General features: G+C 43.6%; 1 protein-coding gene across 1 annotated transcript in view; it reads left to right on the top strand.

The window, feature by feature from the left end:
• LOC130494075 (copine-5) overlaps positions 1-26,467 on the top strand; it is a 178,718-nt gene that overhangs the window by 87,076 nt on the left and 65,175 nt on the right. The window contains exons 7-9 of the mRNA XM_056867722.1: positions 9,660-9,719; positions 13,225-13,288; positions 19,303-19,406. Of these exons, the coding sequence (XP_056723700.1) occupies positions 9,660-9,719; positions 13,225-13,288; positions 19,303-19,406 (228 nt within the window). The remainder of the gene's footprint in view (positions 1-9,659; positions 9,720-13,224; positions 13,289-19,302; positions 19,407-26,467) is intronic.

Raw genomic sequence — 26,467 nt, 5'->3', positions numbered from 1 at the left:
AATTTCAGGCAAGTAAAGGAAAGCTTCCCTGTTCTGCAGGAAGTCAGAATCTTCATTTTCTCACCACGCACATTGATGCTGAAAGGGGGGGGGCATCTGTCACTTTTTTGTACGAAACATGAGTGTGTGCATGAAGGGATCTAAATACTGCTCACTCTTTCACCTTGCCTTGTTGTTTATTGCTTCATTTAGCATTTTCCTCCCAATCTGGTGATTTCCTATATTGGAGCGTGGTGTTGTGGTTAGTGTGTTGGGCTAAGACCTTGGAGACCCAGGTTGAAATCCCTTCTGTGCAGTGGAAGCTTGCTGGGTGACCTTAGGCCAGTCACACGCTGTTAGCCTTTGTTACCTCACAGGGTTGTCGTGAGGATAAAATAGAGGAGAGGAGAACCTCTGCAGGGGCCGTGGACCCATTAAGATGGTCCGCCCTAGGCACCTGATGGATCCTGGTGGGTTCCTGTTGGCACTTGGGGATTTTCCCACCTCGGATGCTGATGATTCTGTGGAGGCTCTCACTGCTCTCTGGAATAGGGAGCTGGCCCAGGCTGTTGACACGATAACCTTAGGTGCCCCCTCGCTTCATGTAGAGCCAAGCAATCTCCCTGGTTCACTGAGGAGCTGATGGCAATGAAATGGGAGGGACAATGGCTACTGTGCTGTTGTGGGAAACTCAGAGCAAGATTGATCGAACATGGCATAGAGCCCATATCAGAGCCTGTTTTGTGGCACTAATGATGGCGAAAAGGCAATATTTCTCCACCACCGTTGTGCCTGCATATAATCATCCAGCTGAGCTATTTCATGTGGTTGAGAGACTTTTATGTCATAGCCCCAGGGATCTGGACCACCCAACAGTCCGCTGTGATCAATTTGCCACTAACTTTGCAGACGAAATCGCTCAGATCCACTCAGGGTTAGATGCCAGTGTGGATGCATGTCCAGATTATGTACTTTTGGCATCTGTTTGTCTGATTTATATGGATAATTTTCAGCTTGTGGATCCCAAGGATGTGGACAAAACCCTTGGAGAGGTGAGATCGACCATCTGTGTTCTCAACCTTTTCCCTTCCTGGCTGATAAAAGCTGCCCGAAAGAGACAGGCGGAGTGGGTAAGGGGCGTGGTAAATGCTTCCTTGAGAGCGGGAGTTGTACCGTCCATGCTCAAGGAGGCGGTGGTTAGACCTGCCCCTGAGCCCTACTATGTTAGAAAATTTCCAGCCAGTCTCCAGTCTTCCATTCTTGGGCAAGGTGCTAGTGCGGGTGGTGGCCTCACAGCTCCAGGGGTCCTTGGAAGAGACTGGTTTTGTGGGCTCATTTCAATCTGGCTTCAAGTCAGTATTTAGAACAGAGACTGCTTTGGTTGCCTTGGATGAAGACCTCTATCGAGAACTAGATGGAGAAATGTGACCCTGGTAATTCTGCTGGATCTCTCAGCAGCCTTTGATGCTATCGGCCATAGTATTCTACTGAACCACCTCTCAGCACTGGGAGTAAGGGGCACCGTTTTATGGTGGGTCAAGTCCTGTCTGGGGGGGGTCAATCTTAAAAAATAGTGTTGGGGGATTTCTGCTCTGCCTCATGGCCATTGACCTGTGGGATGCTGCAAGGTTCCATCTTATCCCCCATACTATTTAATATCTTTATGAAGCCACTGGGAGAGGTAATCTGGAAGTATGGCCTGCGATGTCACCAACATGAGGATGATACCCAACTCGACCTTTCTTTTCCACCTAATTCCAAGGGTTCTGTTAATGTTCTGAACCTGTGCTTGGAGTCAGTAAGATGAGGGTGAACAAGCTGGAACTTAATCCTGGCAAGACAGAGGTTTTCTGGGTTATTAGAAAGGTAGATGAGGGACTTCAGATCTCTCCTGTCTTGGATGGGGTTGCACTCCCCTTGAAAAGCCAGGTTTGTAAGTTGGGAGTGCTGCTTGACACGGTGGTCACCTTAGAAAACCAGGTGGCTGCTGTGGCTTGGAGTGCATTTGCCCAGCTCTGGCTGCATCAGCTGCATCCGTTCCTGGGTCCGTCAAATCTAGCCACAGTGATCCATGCCTGAGTTACATCTAGACTGGACTATTGCAATGCACTCTACTTGGGGCTACCCTTGAAGAGTGTTTGGAAGTTGCAGCTAGTGCAGAATGCTGCAGCTAGATCGCTGGTTGGGGCCAGCTGTCGGAAGCATATGTCCCCAGTGCTATAGAAATTACAATGGCTACTGATCTGCTCCTGAGCCCAATTCAAGGTGTTAAGTTTTGTCCTTTCAAGCCCTACATGGCTTGGGACTGGGGTATCTGAAGGATGGTCTTCTCCCATACGTTCCTGCCTGGGAATAAAGATTGTGGGGAGATGCCCTCCTGACTGTCCCACCAATTAAAGAAGCTTGTTAGGTGTGTACAGGAGAGAGGACCTTTTCTGTGGCAGCCCCACAATTACGGAACAACCTCCCCAGGGAAATGTACCTGGCTGCTCATTGTCGATCTTCAGGAGCCAGTTGAAGACAGTTTTATTTAGGACTGTATTTTGATTTATTCGACTTTTATTATTGGTAGTCCTTATTGAAGTTTTTAAACTGTGACTTGTGTTGGTTTTATAATAGTTGATTTTATTGTGTTTTTATAATGTTTTATTCATATGGTAAGCTGCCTTGGACTCCGCAAGGGAGAAAGGCAGCTAATACATATTTCAAATAAATAAATAATGTGCTTTGGATCCCCGTTGGGTGAAAGGCAGGGTAAATCTCTAGCATCTCCCAAGTGCCTGGTTGTGTTCACTTTTTACAGTTATGAGGAAGGGAAGGCATTTAAGTCTCTGCCTCTAATCTCCCCCACCCGGGTCTCTGCAACTCTTGCTTGCCAGCTTGTATAAGAACTGCTTTTGCCTCTCTCCTTTATAGGACAAGTGGTTGATCTGCCTATCACGAGGTGGTGGAAGCCTCTTCCCCTGTCTTTACTTCCTCCAGGCTGCCCTGTATACCTAGTATCGCAGTCAGGCAAATCCTGTGCCCTTGATTAGCAGGTGTGGCCTCAGACAACGAAACTGTTCATGCAAATACAGGACCCGTGTTTCTGTGTTAACACAGAATTAGAAAGCCCCCCCCACCACCACCTTTAAGGTAGTACAGTGACTGGTGGAAACGGAAAATATTATGCACAAAAATGCCAACCGGAACAATCTTGTTTGGCAGGAAGATGGTTGAATTACATCCCTGTCAGGCACATATCTGCTGAGTTGCTCTCTCCCCTTACTGCTCCTCCTACTACCCAAGAAAATGCATTCATAAAGGTGCCAGAATAGTTGTCGAATCAGAAGGCTTCCAGCTGCTCCCAAGTGTTGGAAATATTTCTTTTTCACACCCAGAGAATTTACTGTATTTATGAACTAACATGAATCTTGATTAGTGGGTTTCTGACTGTGCGTCATCATCACAGCCACATCTTCCACCTGCTCAACCAAGCAGGCAATTTGTAATTGACGAGGTGTCAAAGGCCTGTCCCTGGAGCTGCTCCTTTTATATTCCAGGCCAGCCTAGCTTTGACATGCAGTGACCGGAAAGCACTCCTGATTTCCATGATGAGAGCTCCGAGGAATCCCTAGGCTCTTGCCGTCAATGCTGCCTTTCAGAATAGAAACAGCATTCCATGCTTTTCCTCATTACGAAGGTAATGCATAAATCAGCACTGGAATATTATGGTGGTCTGGGGAGTCATTTGATGAGATGTCAAAAGAGATTCTCTTGCGCCCTAGCCATGCCTTTTGACCTGCCTCTGCTTAACCTTAGCGATGTGTATGCATAATCCAGAGCCTCAGCACAGGCATGGAAGAAAGTGGGACAAGAGGTTATGGTAACAGTTATATCTTGTAAAATAAGGAGTTGGGAGCCATGGGATAGCTCAACACTCCTGAAATGATGCAGGTCCTCTAAGCATTATAGTCATGTTCTCAACAGTCTCCATTCTGGTGCTTTATTCACATATGGGCACAGAGCTGATGCTCAATGATCTTACTACCTGTTACAGATCGTGAGGGGTTGACTGAACATCATGTGCGTATCAGGAGTTACTGTTCTGCAGACCTAGAAAGTGGTAAAGCTATCTTGGCCTCATTGGACACATCTTCCCTGCATCCATTGCAAAAGAAAGCTGGAAATGGCTACACGTAGGTGTGCCAACCATTCTTACAGAGTTCTCAACGCTACCTCTCATCAAACTCCATCTCTCTAAACCTGTTTGCAGAGCTGTTACTGCTTACCCTGCACTATCCTTTGCATATGCTGTCTGTCCAGAATTTGTTCCAAGTCTAATCTGTTTTCCTGCCTATCAGCCATGTTACGGGACATGATCCTACCTCGCTGTCTCCTGGGCCTGACTTTGCCGTAAGCCTGGTCCTGCTAAGATGGACTCTCCTGGTTCTGACTCCATACATGCAGTTTATGTCTTGGCGGGCTCCTGACATGAAAAATTTGCAACAGTACAGACAGAATTCATTTCCTCCCCAGACCCACTTTTGCCTCTGGGGAGAGGTAATCATTGTATTCAGTTCTGGAGGCTGCCCAGGCTGAGCCTTACTAGCTGATGGCAGGTGCTGGATAAATGTTCTGTGTCTTTCAAGACAAATGGCACCAGGCAAAGCCAGATCCTCTGCCTTCCTAGCTTGCTAATCAAGGCTGTTTCCAGCCAGTCATGAGAAAGGTTGCCACTCTTTACTGTCACTAGCTGCAGGTGGGGGTGATCAGTCATCTCTGCTCCTTTGCCACTTATCATTACCCTCACTGTATGGGAAGCAAAACCTGAACATGAGGCTGATGTTTGATAGGCAGGCAGCTTATCTGAACCTTGGCATATAAGCCCTCCCTCTAGAGTGGGAATTGGAATAGGCACAATTACAAGTGCAGCAACCATGGAGTGCAATTCTTAGAATTTGACGCAAAAGTGATATTTTGCCCTAGTCGTGCATAGGAGACTTCACAAAAACAGGAACAAAGAGTGTATCATATGTGGAATCCATTATGAGCCCTTTAATTAGGGAGGGGCGTCAGACTGCATGAGCAGTGTCCTGAGCAATGTCCCAGATACCTGTATGGAATCTCTCCAGAAAGAAGAAGATGTTGATCCTTGAGACCACTGCGTCTCACTGTCCTAGGCAAGATATGCAAATTACCCCATCAGTCTGCCTTTTGGTCCATGTAGCCATCAATCCATTCATCCATTTTTATCCCATCCTTCCTCCACAGAGTTCAGGACAGTATACATGGCTGTCCCATGTACTGGGAGAGAGTGACTGGCCCAAGGTCACCCAGTGAGCTTAATGTCATAGTTGGCCACAGTTGGGTCACAGGAACTTTTCACCTGCTTGCCAGTTAGGCTCAGGAACAAGGACCCACCAGACTGCAGCATTGACTAGCAGGCCGACACAGCTCAAGAGAAGAGCATAGGAGGGTAGCTGTTTTGGTCTGCTGAAGAAGATTTGAGTCCACTAGCAACTTAGGGACCAACAAGATTTTCAGGGTATAAGCTTTTGAGAGTCAAAGCTTTGACTCTCAACAACTTATATGCTGAAAATCTTGTTGGTTTCTAAGGGGCTACTGGACTTGAATCTAGCTCTTCTACTGCAGACCAACACAGCTACCCACCTAAAACCAACTCAAGAGGTGAGTGCTATTGAAAGCAGCAGAGGGAGGCCACATCTGGATATCTGCGTGGGCTCCCCATTTGACACTTCTGGCAGAAACACCCCAGGCGATTTCCTTGAAGCTGATTGATAGCTGCAATTTGCCATGCAGTTGCTCAGGACCCATAGCTCAGTGGCAGAGCATCTCCTTTTCATGCTGAAGGTTCTAGGTTCAATCCCCATCATCTCCAATTAAAAGGATAAGGAAGCAGGGTCTCTTCCTGAGACCCTGAAGAGCTGTTACCAGTCAGACTAGACAATGCTGACATTGATAGACCGATGCGTTGACTCAGTATATGGCAGTTTTTTGTGTGTATTTGAAGTATGTTGCAGGTAACCAATGAAAATTTATTATGTTTGAGAGCTAGTGATCCACATTATCAAATTACTTTTAGCATCAAGATCCCAATTAGCTCTCTTATTCTTGTATAGGCCTTCCTATAAGGCCATTGGCAAATATGCTTTTTAACATACGTACAGCTTTTGGATAGATATACAACTATATCTTCCAAATGGACCTCTTCTCAGAACTCCCAAATCATCTTGTGCTTGGAACTGAGAAGAGACTGGGAATGGTCTTTGATCTTGAGTTATGTACTGGAAATGCTCTGACTGTCTCTGAAGCTCAGCATGATGTTCAAGACAAGATCCCACTTCTTCCCAGGTCTGAGATGGTGTAGCATCATGATGACTACTAATTTTGCCTGTTAGGGCAGCTCAGAACTGTGTGTCCCTGTATCCCTGGCTGCACTGCAGCAGTTGGCAGGGCCTTTTACAGTGTTCATATAATAATAAAATCCTATGATTTGGTTGACTGTGGCACACAGCTGATGTTCAACTAACCTTCCACTTATGCAGAAATACAGAGTCAAGAAAAATGGAACCTTGGGGCCCGCTGTATAACGGACCATATCTGTTATGAGTCTTTTCATTGTGCTCAGAATCTATGAAAGGGCAGGGAAGATCCCTGAGTCACAAACATCTTCTAGGAGTCCTGACTGGAATACACAGAGGAAGTGGGCAGCTGAAGGGATGGGTGCGGCCTCAGATAGGAACAAGGATGGGGATTGACCCAGAAAGAAGAAACCAGTATGGGCTCCCTCTCCTCTGACTGATCGAAGGGAGATGTTTTCAGACTAACCCAATGAGATATTCATTTGTTTGGTAGGTGCCAATTGCATTTCTGTCTTTTGTTGTGCCTGTAAACATCAGGATAGCCACATGTCCTTGCAGGGTGGAGGGAAAGGGAAGTTCTTACTGACTTCTGTCAAAATGAACTGATTATAAATGTCGAAACTTTCCAGATGCCTCTCCTAGCTCAAATGACGAGCCGAGCCAAGGATCAGACACACTGAGAGAAGCTAAGTGGGCCTTTCAGAGCATTCAGAAGTGGGAGGAGGGGGCCTCAATCAGGTTCTATAAATATTGTCAAGGAAACTGTATCAGTGAAGGAAGGGAATTAGTCACTGTCTCTCTAGCTATGGCCCCCAGCCAAAGAAGAGAGAGAAAGTTAGAAGATGTCACTATTCCTAGCAGGAGGGAATGGAGGGGTGAAAAAAGCTCGAGAGGCTCCCTCTTTGCAGCAATCTGTCTCCAACTTTGATATAAGCACACAGTTGTCAAGCTGAATCCCAAAGCCAGGATAATACTTTTGTCAAGGTCATGGTGTGCTTGATCATTGGCAAGCTTGCAGATTCGCTCATGATGTTGTCTTTTTAAATGTAAATTCCACTGGAGTGTGTTGGTTGTTTTCAAGGAGTGAGCATTTGAAAGAACAACTGCTTGTGTACAAAAAGCCAAAAAACAGAGCTCAAGAGAAATATAGTCATAGGTCGCCCTTTCCCAACACAGAGCAACGCCTGCAGTTTATAGGATTCATTATTGATCCAGCAAAGAAACTTCTCTGCTTGTCCTGGCTTAGCTAAGTGCTTTTTCATCAAGAGGTTGATTTGGCTTTTCAGGTGCCTACAGTTGCTCAGCTTTGGGAATTACCTGGAGTCTTCCGTCGGTATGTTACTAGCATGAGGGGGTGGATTCTATCTAGTAGATTTTTATTCCATTCACCTTCCTCCAAGGAGCTCAGAGTGGCATACATGGCTCTCTCTCTCATTGAATCCTCACATTAACCCTGTGAGGTAGGTTAGGCTGAGTGAGAGTGAATGGCCCAAGGTCACGTGGTGAGCTTCGTGGCCAAGTGCGGATTTAAACCCAGGTCTCCCAGATCCTACTCCTAACTACTACACTTGCTCTCACATGATTTACACATACATGTACATTGCCAGTGTCTCAAGTACTTACGCTGGACTTTTGAACCTCTTTCCATAAGAAGTGTTGTGTTTGAAATGAAGCAAAATGGTATGAAAATTCTATCTTTGGTATTTGGTTTCTGAGGGCTTTTTTGTATTTGCAAGCAATTGCTTGATGTACTGATGAACAAATGATGACCATGTGTGTGTAAATGTGACCTGATGCTGGGTTTTTGCTTGTGCTGCTTGCATGTCCCATGCTTTGGCAGCCAATATGTCATCACATTCCCAAACTTCTGTTATGTTAGCATTTTTAAAATTATTCCTTTTGATTTCACTCATTGCTGCCTTCATTTCTTTTTGGTTTTTTTTCTTCTGTCGGTTTCAATGGGAAACACCTACAGTAAAACTGTAACTTCTTTGTTTTCCATCTGATTGGGCTGAAATTTTCAGGCGTTGTACCTGTCACCCAAGGGATACTGCCTCCCAAAGTTCAGGTAGATAGAAAAAGATTTCTATTTTTAATAGACAATTAAAGTTCTCACTGGCAGAGTGGCAGGCTGACAGCCACAGAAGGCAGGCAGTAACATAGAGGGTACTGGGTGAGTTTTGGTACTCCAGTTAAGACTGTTACATAAGAACATAAGAAAGGCCCTGCTGGATCAGACCAAGGCCCATCAAGTCCAGCAGTCTGTTCTCACAGTGGCCAACCAGGTGCCTCTAGGAAGCCACAAACAAGACAACTGCAGCAGCACCATCCTGCCTGTGTTCCACCGCACCCAAAATGGTGGGAATGGAGGGTTGCGATTACCACATAGCTGCTGGATGAACACAGGATAGGCTATGTAGGGGGCGTAGACCCCTTTATGGCCAGAAGTTGGGTTAAGATAAGAGCCCTTATGCAATTCCTCTTACTCCTTGTATGAGTCTTCTTTCTTGTAGTGATTGCTTAGTTAAAGTCTGTATGTGTTACCGATTGTAGTATGAGTTATTGAGGCAGTGTTGCTTAGTAGGAGTAACAAAATGTTTGGCTCTGTCTTCCTCTCAATTCGCAGCACTACCTAATGTTCGGGGAAGGGCCCAAGTAAAAGGTTTGCCTCTGTGCTCTTTGATGTAGCTTAATACTAATCACTAAGAGAAAAGGATGGGGAACTTCTCACTCTACCTAAATAGCAACTGAAGTAAAGCACTATCAAACATAATAGTTCTGGTAAAAATGAGCCATGCTTATATAGAATGAAGAGAATCCTCACCAACAATGGAATCCTAATCTGAGTTATACCCTTCTAAACCCATGGCAGTGTAACTCTGCCTAGGATTGCACTGCAAATCCCTGATAATTGCACTGTAAATCATTGATAATTGGTGGTTACAGTGTAGAAAGAAAGCCTATCGATACAGTTCTCTTCTGTTGCAGGATCTGCTTAGCTTGATCATTGGAAATGTTCCTTGTCAGTTCCCTGGTCACCTTGAACTCTAAACCAGGCAAACAGTTTCCCCGAATAATGGAGTGACAATAACAATTGGGATATTTCTGCTGCTTTTCTTTTTTCCTTAATAAATGACTGCATATCTCTGGCCTGGATAGAAAATCAGAACCAGCATCAGGTTATGTTCATGCATTGATTAGGAATAAGCAGGAAATATTACAGGAAGCCTGAGAAGAGGATCATCTTCCCCCCAAATCATAAGTATGTTATCAGTGGGAATTTTAGTTCTAGCTTCTATTTCTCTTCTTCTTTAGGATGGGAGCATTTACATTACATTCCAGAACCGGGAAGCCCATGCCCTCAGTCTCCAATGGGTAAGTCATGCTGAAGTCTCCCCCTCTAAGGAGCCACCCCATTATTTCTTATCATGGATTAGTTGAAGGCATATATCAAGGAACCAAGAGCTGGTGGGAGGCTGCTAATTCTTGTATTAACCTGGCATATTTCACCTACTGTCTGTTGTAAACTGGGCGCTGCATAAAACAAACATAATTTGCACAAGGAATGCAAGTTTTAGTCAATTTAAAAATAAGTCTTCATATGAAGCTGTGAGCCTGACAGTAGTACTGGTACTGAATTTGGCTGGCTCTTTCATGGAGTGGATGGCATTGCACACTTATGTCTAGGAAGTCACATCCGACAGAATCTTAGCATAGAATTGCATTAGAGCTGTTGAGCCCATTGCAGTCCCAGTGTTATTTCTATTGAGGTTACATGAAATTGAGATTAACCCAATATTTTAGTGGTTGCTGTTGCCCTAGTTAGTGTGCAGACTATTCCACAATTTTCACATCCTCTTCAACATACTAGCAAGAAGAACTGGAGAGAAAATGCACACACGTCTCCCTGTGCTTCCAGGGTGGTGTAGTGGTTAAGAGTATCGTGGAGAGCCAGCGTGGTGTAGTGGTTAAAAGTGGTGGTTTGGAGTGGTGGACTCTGATCTGGAGAATTGGGTTTGATTCCCCATTCCTCCACATGAGTGGCGGAGGCTAATCTGGTGAACCGAGTTGGTTCCCCCACTCCTACACATGAAGCCAGCTGGATGACCTTGGGCTAGTCACAGCTCTCTCAGCCCCACCTACCTCACAGGGTGTCTATTATGGGGAGAGGAAGGGAAGGTGATTGTAAGCTGGTTTGATTCTTCCTTAAGTGGTAGAGAAAGTTGGCATATAAAAACCAACTCTTCTTCTTCCTCCTCCTCTTCCTCCTCCTCTAGTGCAAGGTCCAAAGCAGGTAGTGGTGTATTTGTTTTGGTTGCTCCATGGGAAGTACAAGAAGGGGCATTCATCCTTCCTCATAACATAGCATCCAAAGCCAGCTATAAGTGCAGAGATTAAGTTGTACCCTATGCTGAGTTGAGATTTGAACTTGGGTATATCATCTCTAAACGCAACACCATTTGCAGCATATTGCTTTTTATTGGGCTCTTACTGCTGCTCAGTCTCAGGAACATGCAAATCAGATATTTGTCTATGAGCTGACACACAGCTTATTCAGCATATTCAGATAATCAGTAGGCTTGGATGAATGAGGGGTCTCATGGGGATGGGGTTAGGGTTAGGGTTAGACTTCAGGTCTAAGTGAAAGTTACTACCTCTCTTTCACATATACTGAATAATACACTTTTAATCTCCTTTCCACTTTGCAACTGGATTCTACTGTGTGAAACAGCAAGATCCACTTGCAAAAATGATTGCTCAAGTGCATTGAAAGTGTATTGAAAGTGCATTATTCAACATTTGTGAATGCCCATTGTGGAGCTGTTCCTAAGATTTCATGTCACAGTGACTAGCTGACCTTCTTTCCCCAAGTATGTATAGTTAGGAACAATGCACTAATTTTGTCTCCCAGATCTCTGCTCCAGAGGATGAATCAGTTCTAGCAGCAACCACTGTGCTTTTCACATGTGGAAGAACCCATGCATGTTTTCCCCCAGTGCAAAACTACCCAGGTGGGCCCATTTTCACCTAATTTGTTCCTCCGGTTTCCTCTTGTTTGTTACATAATTGTAAACCTGCACATATTTGTCTGAGCCAAGCCTGAGTGTGCAAATTCACTGCAATTCACAACAGATTTCTCTTTTGATAGGATTAGTCTGGAAAGATAATACAGATAAGCCAACTTCTGTTCATCTTTCCTGAGGGAGCCTAGCTAGCCCAGCATGACCCAAACGTGCAGACACAAATAAAAAAAGAAGGAAAAGGTGAATGGGGAAAAAAATCAGGCAGTATAGAAGTAATATAACAGTATAAAAGGTAACTGGGGTGAGTAGCAACAATGGGGCCACTTGACACAACTATTCTACATGTGCACCTATCAAAAGTTCCAACTGCACTGGGTGTACAGCAAACATGTTCTCTGACTTTATTGTCACCACTTCGAGGCGCGACTTTGTGTCTCACACCAAAAGTTCATTGTATGGTTTGAATTGTGGTGTTCAAAATCACATCTTGTGCTCGTTACAGATGATTCCAATGATTCATTGGTAAGAGGCGTAGTTGTGAGAATTGGCTCATAGTCCTTCTCAGTTCCATGCGCGACTGTGTGAGGAGGATGGGCTCAAATGCAGAGTTGTCTCAGTCAAACAAAGGACAACAGAAGTTTTTCTACTTCCATGTTTTGTTCCTGATCTCCCCGCCCCCCCCCATTGTTAGTTGACTCTGCACATGATCCTAGGCCTTTCCTAAGCTGCTGGACCAATGACATAATTAAGCCAGTTCACTTGACATAGCTTGTAGATTTTTGTAATGTAGACTTCTGGCCTGGAAAAGGTCAAATCAGTCAATTTCTGCTTCACCCATAACTTCCAGTGCCATGAAACAAATAGAGCTGTCATCCAGTCGGTAAAACAGAATAATTCTGAGAGACCAGCAGGGTCTCCTGTGGTCATGGCACTGAATGGATGGAATGACTGTATATCACAAAGCTGGCCAAAACTGCTCTGGTAAAAATGCTGACTGTTTAAAAAAAGAAAACATATTTAGAGACTAAAGTTTTTGTTTGTTGGTTTGTGTTAATACTTAGTTTCACCGGCAAGGCAGGGGCATGGCTCAGTAGTAGAGTATCTGCTTGGCATGCAGAAGGTCCCAGGTTCAATTCCTGGCATCTCCTGCTAGAAGAATGAGGTAGTAGGTGATGTGAAAGACTTCTGTGAGAGACTCTGGAGAGCCACAGCCACACTGAATAGACAGTATTGATCTTGATGCACAGGTAGTGTGATCCACTATAAGGCAGCTTCACGTGAGCTGTGTCTTCCAATGTACCATGTACATGTGCACTGAAAATAAATATGTCAATTTGTCTTAAACTGTACAAGTAAAACTAAAAGCACGATTTGACTGAAATCTACATTTTTTCATCATGAAAAATCCCCTTCTTCATTGAGCCTCCTGCAAAAATGTTTTAAGTGGCTGGTTGGCTGATCAGTAAAGCTTTGTTAGGTATCACCCTCACAGCACTGCTTTTCCACAACCACGTCCGTTTCTGAAGGGATAAGTACTGGTGTCGTCTGTGAATGAACATTGGGAGACAATGCGTTGGCTATCGAAGACTGACTTATGTGGGAAGGCCAGATCAGATAGCCTGCTGAGCTATGAAGCTCACCAGGTGGCCTTGAGAGAACCAGTCTTTTTCAGCCAGACTCCTTCATGGAATTGTTATGAGGTTAAAATGCCACTCAGGTCCCGTGGAGAAGAAACTGGTTGCAACTATAACAAACAAACAATACAATACAATATTGGATCTGGTATGGATGGGCTAATGACAAGGCATGTCTTCACTTCATGCCTTGTTGCTGAGCCTTTCTCTTTTCTCTTTTAGAGGGATTCCTGGGAAGAAGTGTGGCGCCATCATCCTGTCTGCTGAGGAACTGGGTAACTGCAGAGTGAGTAATTCTCTGCCCTATGAGCGTCTGGTCATGTCATTGCTCCTGATGAGTGTGTCTAAAGAGCAAACAAAGCTCTCATCTGCTGTGAGGAGTACCACCCCATACAGGATGTTGTCCTGTCTGAGTCCTTCATACCCCAGTGCCCAATCATAGTGCATGATTTTTTGCAGAGCTAATGAATGTGTGAATACATTGACTGTGCAGAGAGATACACATCGATTGTGTTCCTAAATCCGAAAGAACATGGTATCTAGATAGAGGTGGATGAGTTGTAGAACATGTATGTCTGTGCACAGAGTTGTATGGAGTCCTAGGGTTGCTTCTCATTTTTCTCTGTGCAAACTGGGTTTCCTTGTCCCGCTTTGTGGTACCAGTTGTAAGCTCTTAGTTATGTATGCTCACGTGGTACCAGGCAAAGATAAACTATTAGGAAAAATAACCTTGTTAGTGCTTTTTACTTTCAGGTAGCCGGCTCAAGGCTGACTCAGCCTTCCATCCTTCTGAGGTCGATAAAATGTGTACGCAGCTTGCTGGGGGAGGGGGGGTAAAGTGTAGATGACTGGGGAAGGCAATGGCAAACCACCTCATAAACATAGTCTGCCTAGTAAACATTGTGATGTGACGTCACCCCATGGGTCAGTAATGACCCAGTACTTGCACAGGGGACTACCTTTACCTTTTAGGCCTTCCTAGCATTATCAGTCTTGAACCTGGATCTGAGGGAGAGGTAGAGGGGAGTTGATATGGATGAGCGCTATCAAGTATTTTCCTGTGTGAATCCAGCAGTTCACATATTGGTCACTGGGGTTCAGAACCTCTTGGCTGCCATGACCAGCTTGACGCTAGCCTTGAATAGGACAAAACAACACAGTTGGTGTACATCTTTTAAGAGCAACACAGGCCTGTCTAGACACCAGCTCAGGCAGACTCTTTCTTTCTCTCCCACACACAGAGAAATGAACGCAAACAGTATCACTGTATTTTTCTCACCTCCTCTCGCCCACATTTCTGACGTCTGCAAGAGGGAGGAAAAACCAATTTGTCTCCTGCACAGGCAGAAGTAATCTTCTATTTCTATCATACGCATACACATGTTGGATCACCACAATTAGGAAAAAAATGCATAAACCACAGTCCTTCCTTACACGGGCATGCACTTGCAAGCCTGCTTGTACATCCACACATCAAGTTCTCAAGCTACAGACACCATAATATTATACAGTTTCTTCCTCAATTGCTCTTATATGAATGCACGCCCGCACATACACACTCATTACATTTATATATCCTTTCGACGCAAGAGAGGCACTGTCTGTGTGTAGGTGAGTGCCTGCCACTTCTGACACTAATGTCCACTTAGGATTTACGAGGTGTACTTGAATGCATGCAAAGCAGCCTGCCATCTGTTGTGCTATAAAGACAATTAACACCCATTTTGAACTAAAAGAACCGGGACAGAAGCAATTAACTCTGCATGAGCAGTTCTGCCACCTGTGATGGAAGCTGACTTAACTTTCCTCCTGCCAGGGAGCGATGCTTGGGAATGGGTGGCAGGGGTTTTACCTGTGCTTCCACACAGTGCCATTTTCCCTTGAATGGTTGCTCACTGACTTGTCAACCACCCCAGGGAATTCATGCAACATCGTGGCATGAACTGTTGCCATGACAAAAGAGCCAGTATGCTGACTGATGTGTTGACATCCACCCAGGGGGAGGAAAATGATGCTGCAGGGTCCTGCCTCTATGGTCTCCCAGGTCTCACAAGTGCCCATATTGATTAGATCTTAGCAACGCATGCACATTCCAGAAAGAATAATGAGGGTTTCATAGTTTTGGGATTCTGGCTGCTGTACTGCTTCACTGTTGGGGTCTTGCAAACTGGTCTTAGTTTTGCCAGTGCATTGTTTTGCCCATGCGACATTGCCTCACGTTGATTCTTGGCCTTGCTACCGTGACTCAGCAGGAGCCAGTTTCTGACAAGACCTTATCCCCTGGGACTTCTCTACATTGATAAGGAGAAGCCAGCCATGAAAGACTGCACAGTCCTTGGCATGTATGAACTGAGGGTTGGATGAACTGGGGCTTGGATGAATAGGTGGCAGTGGGCGGATAGGCTCTAAGCCAGCAATAGCCAATAATGGAGCACTCCTGGCAATCATTGGCCCTTGGCTCCTAGAGAATGGCAGGAGTGGTGTGGGAATGCAGTCACTTCCTAAGAGGCGCTCCTTCAGAAGAAGTGATTTGCATAGCGCTTTTGTCCTGGAAGCACTGTTCTCACTCACTGCTCCAAAAGTAGACCCATTCTGAGCTGTTGGGCATGGCTTTGCACAGTTGCAGCCACTGCAACATCTACGGCAGTGGTTTCCCAACTTTTTGAGACATGGAGCACTTTTCAAGAGAGAAATTCATCACAGAGCACTAATTTTCACCTAGCACCTACATACTAAACCGATGGAAGGTAGCTTAAGCATTTGGGCATAATAATTTCTACTCAGTATTTACCTGCACACAGTTCATGACCGCAAAAATTCACAATTTTGAGATCTTGCCACATTTATTTTATTTATTTTTCTTTCCAATCTCTTCACGGAGCACTAGGAGATGTTTCACAGAGCACCAAGTGCTCCGTGGAGCACAGTTTGGGAACTGCTGCTCTAGAGTATCCTTTTACTTCGTGCATGGAATAGTGCTGCCCAGGGCTGACATGACATGTGAGGCTCTTGTATGCTGCTTCAGGCTCAGCTGGGAGCCACTCCCCAAGTCAATGACTTCTGGGAGCAGAGTTATCCAGGATCAAAGTCACACAAGAGTAAGTGAGCCACCTCTGTGGCCAAGCAAGGGCCCCTCTCGCTCAATAGCCCTTTATCTTCTATGTTATTTGTCTTCATTGAGCCCCTGCTACAGGACAGACAAAAGGAATTGAGGAACTTGAGGGATTTGCTGCTGCAGGATGTAGTGATGGCCACTAGTTTAGGTGGCACTAAAAGAAGATGAGAAAAATTCATGGAGCCCATAGGTCCATCATTGGTATTAGCCACGATAAACAAATATCAGAACACTCTGAGGAGACAACAGGGAAATCTGTGCTTGTTTGTAGGCTAGGTTGGCCACTATGTGAAAAAGGATACTGGGTTAGATGGGCATTGGGTCTGATCCAGCAATGCTGATCTTATGTTCTACCTTTTCATTTTCTTCCCTCTCTTGATCCCCACTCTGCAACCCAAGAAAAGTTTGCTCATGGCCATCCCAGGAAGGCATCTTCTAGCGCTAAGAGGAAGATTCTGTTATCTGGATGAATAAAACCAGAGGGCCATATTCAGGAAAATGTAGAGGAGTTTCCCACATTCCCATTCTGGGCATTTGTACTTCTTTGGACCTTGAGGAATCATAACATTATTCCCTGCCCAACTCTAATCAGGGTGAATGTATCATACCTGGGTTGCATCCACACATGACTGGATGTTGCACCATAGCAGTCATTTGCAACTGGATTCCACAATACCATATGATTTCTATTGTGCAATGACACACAATATCCAGTGACATGTGGATTCATCCCTGGTGATTTTTTCTGCTACTCTGTATGCTTTGGTGCTGCAGTTACTAGGGATGTTAGCGCAATCACAGAAATTGATGCATTCAAGATCCCCTCCAGTTGTACTGAAAATGTGCACATTAAGTGGGGACAAGTACCCACTTTGTGTTCAAAAGTGCCAACCTGCTTCTTCACATTTGATTTTTGCTGTCTTTGAGCAGAGCAATTCTCATGTCTGATTTGCATTTGTCTAGTGCTTTTCAGTTTAAGCTCTCAAAAAGCACTGGGTAATTGTTAACCAGCTGTATTGTCCAGATGGATTGATGGGAACAAGAAGAGGAGGGTGGTCTGCCCAGGATCACTCAACAAGGCAGTAACATGCAACCCTTAGTCCCTTGTTTTGCTTTTGATTCAGCTACAGTGGCATCCTTAGAAAAATTGAGTGCTTACATGTATATGGTGAGTCACTCACTGCCTAGTGAAGAGGGGCAGCTGCTTTCTGCCTGCAGCAACACTAGCTGCTAGCATAGCAAAGGAACTGAAGGAGGATTGTGCAGTGAGTTAAAATCACAAACAGCCTGTGAGGTTTGCCATTGATCTATTCTGATTTCCTCTTAGAGCCGCCTGTTGCTTGTCAAACATCCAGGATCTCAGCTGATTTTTCATCTCATACTCTAACAACACAGCAATCCTTGGTTCTTTACACTGACACATTTGGCTCAGCATTGTCTCAGGGTTCATTCAAACTAGCTGTCTGCTTTATCCCCATCCTTAAAGAAATGTGGGTGTCATAATATCGTTTATTACGCATCTGGAGTTTTAACAGGCAAGATTGTAAGTTCCTTAACGTTGGAATATGTTGGAGTTTCTGTCTCTGGCACACTCCAAGGACCTTAATCCAAACTGTTGGACTAGGCATGGCCTTTACTGTGTCACTTAGTGAGCCACACAAGAACTCAAGCATAATGGAGTGATGGAGGGTGTCTCTGACTGGGCCAACACAGATAATATTGGTGGAGGTGAAGGAGAACAGGAGAAGGTCTATGTGTGTGTGGGTAAAGTGCCATCAAGTCACAGCCGACTTATAGCAACCCAGTAGGGATTTCAAGGCAAGAGACTAACAAAGGTGGTTTGCCATTGCCTTCCTCTGCATAACAATCCTGGTATTCCTTGGTGGTCACCCATCCAAGTACTAACCAGAAGGTCTATAGAAAATTATCATTTCCACCCTGCACTAGATTGATGAGAAGGAATGTCTTCAGCACCACAAATGCACAAATCACTGTGTAATACTAAGCAGAGTTACACCAATCCAAGCCCATAGACTGACATGGATAGCCCCAGGCTACCCTGATCTCATCAGATCTCAGAAGCTAAATAGGATCGGCCCTGTTTGAATTTGGGTGGGCAACATCCAAGGACTACCAGGGTCATGATGTGGAAGCAGGCAATGGCAAACCACCTCTGAATGTCTCATGCCTTGAAAACCCTACGGGGTCGCCATAAGTCAGCTGTGACTTGACGGCACACACACACATATACAACTCTGCTTAGGATGGCACTGTACTGAACTGGTTTGGAGTTCCACGGCTTTCAAGTAAGATGGATTAACTCTTGTGCTAATCTAATGTTTCATTTGTGGGAAGGCTAGTCCTCTGGAAGGACCTCTAGGAAGTAAGTAAACCATGATGTGGACCACAGGGGTGTATAATTCCTAATTAACTGTTTCTGATTCGCAGACAAAATGCTGCTAAAGATTCACAGCATATTGGAATCTGGGACTGGACTCTTGGGGTGCCATCCTTTGATTGTGATGCCAAAAATCAATGTGACATTTATTAACAAATATGCAAGTTAGGTTTTTTTTTTTAAAATCCAAACCTGCATGTTTCAAACAATAAAGCAACTAAACCTGGTACATAATTTAGATTGGTTTAATTTCAAAAAAAACCCAAAGAAATATTGGATCAATAGTCTAACAAGAAACGAACTGATCATCCCTATCATAGTCCACAGCAACTTTTCCTTTGGGTCATCGAAGGAGCCCATTGATACTCTGAAGATCAAAGCAGCAATGTACTTACCAGAAATGGGGGGAAATCTTTGGTGTCACAATCAAATTTGTCAGATGCCTCACTATGCAAGGTATAAGAAAAGGTCTTAAATTCTTAGGCGTAACATTCTATTGTTACATATCTAGGCGATCAGCTGGCTTGGATTTTTTTCCAACCTTGCTGCTCTCTATTTCAAAATCTTTCCCTTATCTATCAGTGCACCTTTCCTTCAGCGATGACCGTTAATCCCCCCCCCTTTTACCCTCTTCGGTAAGCCTGGATGTTTGCGCCCTGGATTCTGACACTGTATGCATCGCATCCGTGGAACTAAATGCATGAAGCTGTTTTTCCCCCCCAGTGTTGCTCATGTTAAGATAGCAGCATTGTTTATAGAACTTACATATTCTGATTCCAATTCCAAGGATGTGGCCACAATGCAGTTTTGCGCCAACAAGTTGGACAAGAAAGACTTCTTCGGGAAATCTGACCCTTTCATGGTGTTCTACAGAAGCAACGAGGATGGGACGTAAGTACAGCTGCTTTTGTCCCTGAGGCAGAAAATTGACCCTGATCATAAGGGCATACGGACTGCCCTCCAGTCTTCTGAGCAGTTCCTCCTTGCTGTCCCCTCCTGTGGATCTGTTAGGACTGCTATTGTGTGGTCTTAAGTCTTGACCACTATGGTTCCAATTCTATGGAACAATCTTCCTGGAAAAAGGTCTTCCCTTCTGGCCTTCAGGGAACTTCACAAAGCTGATCAGGAGGGCTTTTGAAGGCAGTTGGAGGTGAACAATGTTATTCTACTCTACAATATGTTGTATGGTGTTAGTGTTATGTTGTAAGTGGCTTTGAGACCCTTGTGGGGGGAAACGGCAAAAAAAGAGTTTTAAATAAATAAATAAAACACCAAATAGTCAAAGCATGAGGCTATCTCCTGGCTCCAAACAGATCTTTTCTTATTCAGTTGCATCCATGAGGTAACAACAATCTTGAGCTGGGATGCCCAAAGGGTACAACTGAATGACATAAAAGAACATCTGTTGGGATCGGATCCGAGAGGTTGTTGCTAATCTAATGATTACCATCTCTCTCATATTTAAGTATTATTAATGAATTAGGGACTCAGGAAGTAATATTATCACAATACATGTTCTGTTGTAAGGTCACACAGAATCAGATACATGGTATGACGTGGATTCCATCTCAGACATTCTTTGCCAGGCAGTTTAAAAATGTGATCATTTTGTACACGCATGGAAGGATCATCACTCCAGGGGAATACTGTCAAAAATTGTAAAGTGTGAGGAAGGAGGAGTAGAGGAGAGAATATTAAACTCAGACTGGGTGGGAAAGTTGTTTTGAACACTCTCATCTTTATGACTGTTCTGTGCAGTTCAGGGAGAAATTAATCCATTTAGCCTACCCGTTTTTGCAACCTTAGCAAACCTAAATAATCAATGACTGAAAGCCGGCCTGATGTGGGTTTTTTGTGTGTGGATCTGCTTGGACTTGAGCAAAATAATTGAAGTGATTCCCTCAAAATCACTTCTTCTGTTCAACTCAGGCAAGCTAATCTACTTTGGCTGGGCTTTTAAACTTGCTTCTAGGCATGTGAAAAAAGAGAATTTAGCACACTGTATATAGCAGCTTTTTGATTTTAGAAAATATTCTTATGCATATACCTTGGACTGTACACCAAGAAAATTAAAAATGAAATGTTGTGTGTTTTGTTTGTTTGTTTGTTTAGGCTGAAGTCACACATGCATTGTAAAATGCAGGGAAATTGCTATGCAATTATGAATCAGTCTTCCTGCACAGTTGTCAGTCAAATCACCAACCTAATAGAAGCACTTTTAAAACTTCCTTTCTGTTTTTCACATGTGCATACCAACAGTGGGAAGAGTACTGAAAAGTGCCTACCTTGTCTTTGGTGAATTCAAGTTTAAAGTGATTGACAGGAAGTTGGATAATGGTAGCTCTTAATGAACTTAAAGAGAGGCTAGTAGTAAGAGTGGTGACTGAGACAATCTATATGACTATTTGGTTCTTGTAGGTTATCCGGGCTGTGTAACCGTGGTCTTGGAATTTTCTTTCCTGACGTTTCGCCAGCAACTGTGGCAGGCATCTTCAGAGTAGTAACACTGAAGGACAGTGTCTCTCAGTGTCAAGGGTGTAGGAAGAGTAATATATAGTCAGAAAGGGGTTGGGTTTGAGCTGAGTATTGTCCTGCAGAAGTATTGTCCTGTAAGTATCAAGATAATGTGCTAATGAGGGTATGGTATGTTAATATGGAACCATTGTATCCTGAAGTGATCTGTTAATGTGTGTAATCCAAAACTAATCTGTATGGCTATTGTTGAATGTTGTCTTTGTCTGGAGGTTTTTCAGGGCAGGAAGCCAAGCCTTATTCATTCTTAAACTCTCCTCTTTTCTGTTAAAGTTGTGCTGATGTTTATGAATTTCAATGGCTTCTCTGTGCAATCTGACAAAATAGTTGGTAGAATTGTCCAGTCTTTCAGTGTCTTGGAATAAGACCCTGTGTCCTGTTTGTGTCAGTCCATGTTCAGCCACTGCTGATTTCTCAGGTTGGCCAAGTCTGCAGTATCTTTCATGTTCTTTTATCCTTGTTTGTATGCTGCGTTTTGTGGTCCCGATGTAAACTTCTCCACAGCTGCAAGGTATACGATATACTCCTGCAGAGGTGAGGGGGTCTCTTTTGTCTTTTGCTGATCGTAGCATTTGTTGTATTTTCTTGGTGGGTTTAAACACTGTTTGTAGGTTATGTTTTTTCAAAAGTTTCTCCATCCTATCAGTGACTCCTTTAATAAATGGCAAGAATACCTTTCCTATGGGAGACTGTTTTTCTTGAGTTTTCTGATTTTTGTTTGGTTCAATGGCCCTTCTGATTTCATTCTTGGAGTAGCCGTTTGCTAGCAGTGCGTGATTTAGATGGTTAGTTTCTTCCTTGAGAAACTGTGGTTCACAGATCCGTCTTGCACGGTCCATTAATGTTTTGATTATTCCTCTTTTCTGTCGGGGGTGGTGGTTGGAGTTTTTGTGTAAGTAGCGATCTGTGTGAGTTGGTTTCCGGTAGACCTTGTGACCTAACTGAAGGTTTGATTTACGGATGACAAGGGTATCAAGAAATGGGAGTTTACCCTCAATTTCCTTTTCCATGGTAAACTGAATGTTTGGATGGATATTATTAAGATGGTTTAGAAAGTCCATTAATTTTTCTTCACCATGGCTCCAAATGGTAAATGTATCATCTACGAACCTGAACCAGACTGTAGGTTTGTAAGGTGCTGATTCTAATGCTGTCTTTTCAAAATATTCCATGTAAAAGTTTGCTATTACTGGACTGAGTGGACTTCCCATAGCTACTCCATCAATCTGTTCATAAAATTCTTGATCCCATAGGAAATAACTTGTTGTCAAACAATGGTGAAATAAGGCTGTTATATCTTCTGGAAAAATCTGGTTAATCAATGAGATTGTGTCTTTAACTGGAACCTTGGTAAAGAGGGATACAACATCAAAACTGATTAATATATCCTTTGGATTGAGTCTTAATGGACTGATTTTGTTGATGAAGTGAGTTGAATCTTTGATGTAAGAAGTAGTTTTTCCAATGTGGTCCTGTAGGAGGGTGGTCAAATATCTAGCTAATTCATATGTTGGGGAACCAATGGCACTCACGATGGGTCGGAGTGGAACGGAATCCTTATGAATTTTAGGTAGTCCATATAATCGTGGTGGTTGTGCTTCAGTCTTGCATAGTTTTCTGTGTGTGTCGGGATGAAGAGTGGAATTCTTGATCAGAATGCTAGTTTTCCTGGTAATTTTGCAAGTTGGATCTCGTTTTAGTTTTTTGTATGTGGCAGGGTCCAGAAGTTCCTCAATCTTCTTTTTGTATTCTTCTGTTTTCATGATCACTGTGGCATTGCCTTTGTCAGCTGGTAGAATAATGATTTCTGGATCTGCATTGAGGGTCTTGATGGCGTTTCTCTCCTTGCGTGTTATATTGCTAGCAGGGGGCTTTGCTTTTCGTAGAATTCTTGCTGTGAGAGACAGCAAGAATTCTACGAAAAGCAAAGCCCCCTGCTAGCAATATAACACGCAAGGAGAGAAACGCCATCAAGACCCTCAATGCAGATCCAGAAATCATTATTCTACCAGCTGACAAAGGCAATGCCACAGTGATCATGAAAACAGAAGAATACAAAAAGAAGATTGAGGAACTTCTGGACCCTGCCACATACAAAAAACTAAAACGAGATCCAACTTGCAAAATTACCAGGAAAACTAGCATTCTGATCAAGAATTCCACTCTTCATCCCGACACACACAGAAAACTATGCAAGACTGAAGCACAACCACCACGATTATATGGACTACCTAAAATTCATAAGGATTCCGTTCCACTCCGACCCATCGTGAGTGCCATTGGTTCCCCAACATATGAATTAGCTAGATATTTGACCACCCTCCTACAGGACCACATTGGAAAAACCACTTCTTACATCAAAGATTCAACTCACTTCATCAACAAAATCAGTCCATTAAGACTCAATCCAAAGGATATATTAATCAGTTTTGATGTTGTATCCCTCTTTACCAAGGTTCCAGTTAAAGACACAATCTCATTGATTAACCAGATTTTTCCAGAAGATATAACAGCCTTATTTCACCATTGTTTGACAACAAGTTATTTCCTATGGGATCAAGAATTTTATGAACAGATTGATGGAGTAGCTATGGGAAGTCCACTCAGTCCAGTAATAGCAAACTTTTACATGGAATATTTTGAAAAGACAGCATTAGAATCAGCACCTTACAAACCTACAGTCTGGTTCAGGTTCGTAGATGATACATTTACCATTTGGAGCCATGGTGAAGAAAAATTAATGGACTTTCTAAACCATCTTAATAATATCCATCCAAACATTCAGTTTACCATGGAAAAGGAAATTGAGGGTAAACTCCCATTTCTTGATACCCTTGTCATCCGTAAATCAAACCTTCAGTTAGGTCACAAGGTCTACCGGAAACCAACTCACACAGATCGCTACTTACACAAAAACTCCAACCACCACCCCCGACAGAAAAGAGGAATAATCAAAACATTAATGGACCGTGCAAGACGGATCTGTGAACCACAGTTTCTCAAGGAAGAAACTAACCATCTAAATCACGCACTGCTAGCAAACGGCTACTCCAAGAATGAAATCAGAAGGGCCATTGAACCAAACAAAAATCAGAAAACTCAAGAAAAACAGTCTCCCATAGGAAAGGTATTCTTGCCATTTATTAAAGGAGTCACTGATAGGATGGAGAAACTTTTGAAAAAACATAACCTACAAACAGTGTTTAAACCCACCAAGAAAATACAACAAATGCTACGATCAGCAAAAGACAAAAGAGACCCCCTCACCTCTGCAGGAGTATATCGTATACCTTGCAGCTGTGGAGAAGTTTACATCGGGACCACAAAACGCAGCATACAAACAAGGATAAAAGAACATGAAAGATACTGCAGACTTGGCCAACCTGAGAAATCAGCAGTGGCTGAACATGGACTGACACAAACAGGACACAGGGTCTTATTCCAAGACACTGAAAGACTGGACAATTCTACCAACTATTTTGTCAGATTGCACAGAGAAGCCATTGAAATTCATAAACATCAGCACAACTTTAACAGAAAAGAGGAGAGTTTAAGAATGAATAAGGCTTGGCTTCCTGCCCTGAAAAACCTCCAGACAAAGACAACATTCAACAATAGCCATACAGATTAGTTTTGGATTACACACATTAACAGATCACTTCAGGATACAATGGTTCCATATTAACATACCATACCCTCATTAGCACATTATCTTGATACTTACAGGACAATACTTCTGCAGGACAATACTCAGCTCAAACCCAACCCCTTTCTGACTATATATTACTCTTCCTACACCCTTGACACTGAGAGACACTGTCCTTCAGTGTTACTACTCTGAAGATGCCTGCCACAGTTGCTGGCGAAACGTCAGGAAAGAAAATTCCAAGACCACGGTTACACAGCCCGGATAACCTACAAGAACCAATGAACTCTGACCGTGAAAGCCTTCGACAATATATATGACTATTTATTTATTTATTGCATTTATTGCAATTGAAAATTGGAGGTGAACTGAATCAAAGCCAAACTTTCTTTGGAATGAAGAACATCTGCCTTAATGTTCAAAGTTCAAAACTGACATCTCTAAAGGGATGTAATCAGTTTTTCTGGGAGGCACAGGATTCTGTTTCCCCCCTCTACCCCAAAAGGGTTGCGTGCATATCTTCACTGGGACAGGAAGTGGAGATGGTAATCTATTGGCTAAGAAATATACGATTGTTACAAAAGGGTACCTTTATGTGGCCTTTGTAGATCTACAAACAGCCTTCAAGCGGGGATTCAAATACTTCCTGCTTCCTCGGAGCTCTTTCTGAGAAGAAAGGCTTTTTAAAACTGAGGCTTGGATTTCTCCCCCCCCCTTTTTTTTCAGATTGCTCCGTTTTTTGTTTTTTGTTTTTCTTAAAATGCTTTTTAATACAGCAATTGGGTTTGGGGGGATTTTCTCTCAAAGCAGGCTCTACAAAGTAAGCCAATTACAAAGCAGCATTTAAAGGGGCGGGGACTTGATTTGAGCTTGGAGACTGCTGATGCATTGATTCCCAACAGGAAAGTGTGGGTGCAGTGAGCAATGAACCTCAGGTAAAACTCCCATGTAGGGCTGTTGATTCGGTAAAAACCGAACCAGAAAAATACCGAATAAGTGCAAATTCGGTAAAATTCGAGTTTGGGTTTACCGAGTCCACAAAATCCAGGAGGTTGGCAAAGCCAAATTGGCCATTCCTCAAAAAGCCGGATAAAAATCTGGCTTTTTCGGGAACGTCTTTCTGTGGCTCTTGGGGGGGGGGCATTTTTGTAGGTAGAGGTCCCACATTTTCAGGGTACCTAGAAGGGACTCTCCTTGCAAGAACCCCCACGTTTGGTAAAGATTAGGTCAGGGAGTCCGGAGTTATGGGGTCTGGAAGGGGTCGCCCCTATCCTCCATTGAAATGCATTGGCAAAGTGGCTGTGTTCAGATGCTTTAGTGTGATATTTGCAATGTATCTCAATGGAGAAGCCGGGCTTTAAATGGTGGGAAAGTTCTCCCCGCGCCTCCATAGAGATACAGTACATACATAGAGATACAATCCATAGAGATACAATATCCATAGAAATACAATACACCCCACAGTTGTGCAAGTACCCAATAGATACCTGTGATGTCATAGGTTATAAGCAACACCTCTGCCCATGTATACATATGTGCTTCTTTCATTTCTTTTGGAGACTGAGCAGTCCACTACTATCATAAGAGAGCCAGTGTGGAGTAGTGGTTAAACTGTTGGACTAGGATCTGGGAGACTCAGGTTCAAATCCCCACTCAGCCATGGAAGCTCGTTGGGTGACCTTGGGCCAGTCACACACTCTCAGCCTGACCTACCTCACAGGGTTGTTGTGAGAATAAAAGAGAGGAGAACGATGTTAGCCACTTTGGGTCCCCA

This window comes from Euleptes europaea, chromosome 2 (assembly GCF_029931775.1).
Source record: "Euleptes europaea isolate rEulEur1 chromosome 2, rEulEur1.hap1, whole genome shotgun sequence".
Lineage (NCBI taxonomy): Eukaryota > Metazoa > Chordata > Lepidosauria > Squamata > Sphaerodactylidae > Euleptes > Euleptes europaea.
The sequence above is the reverse complement of the archived record's forward strand: the minus strand, read 5'-3'. Positions and strand labels throughout refer to the sequence as shown.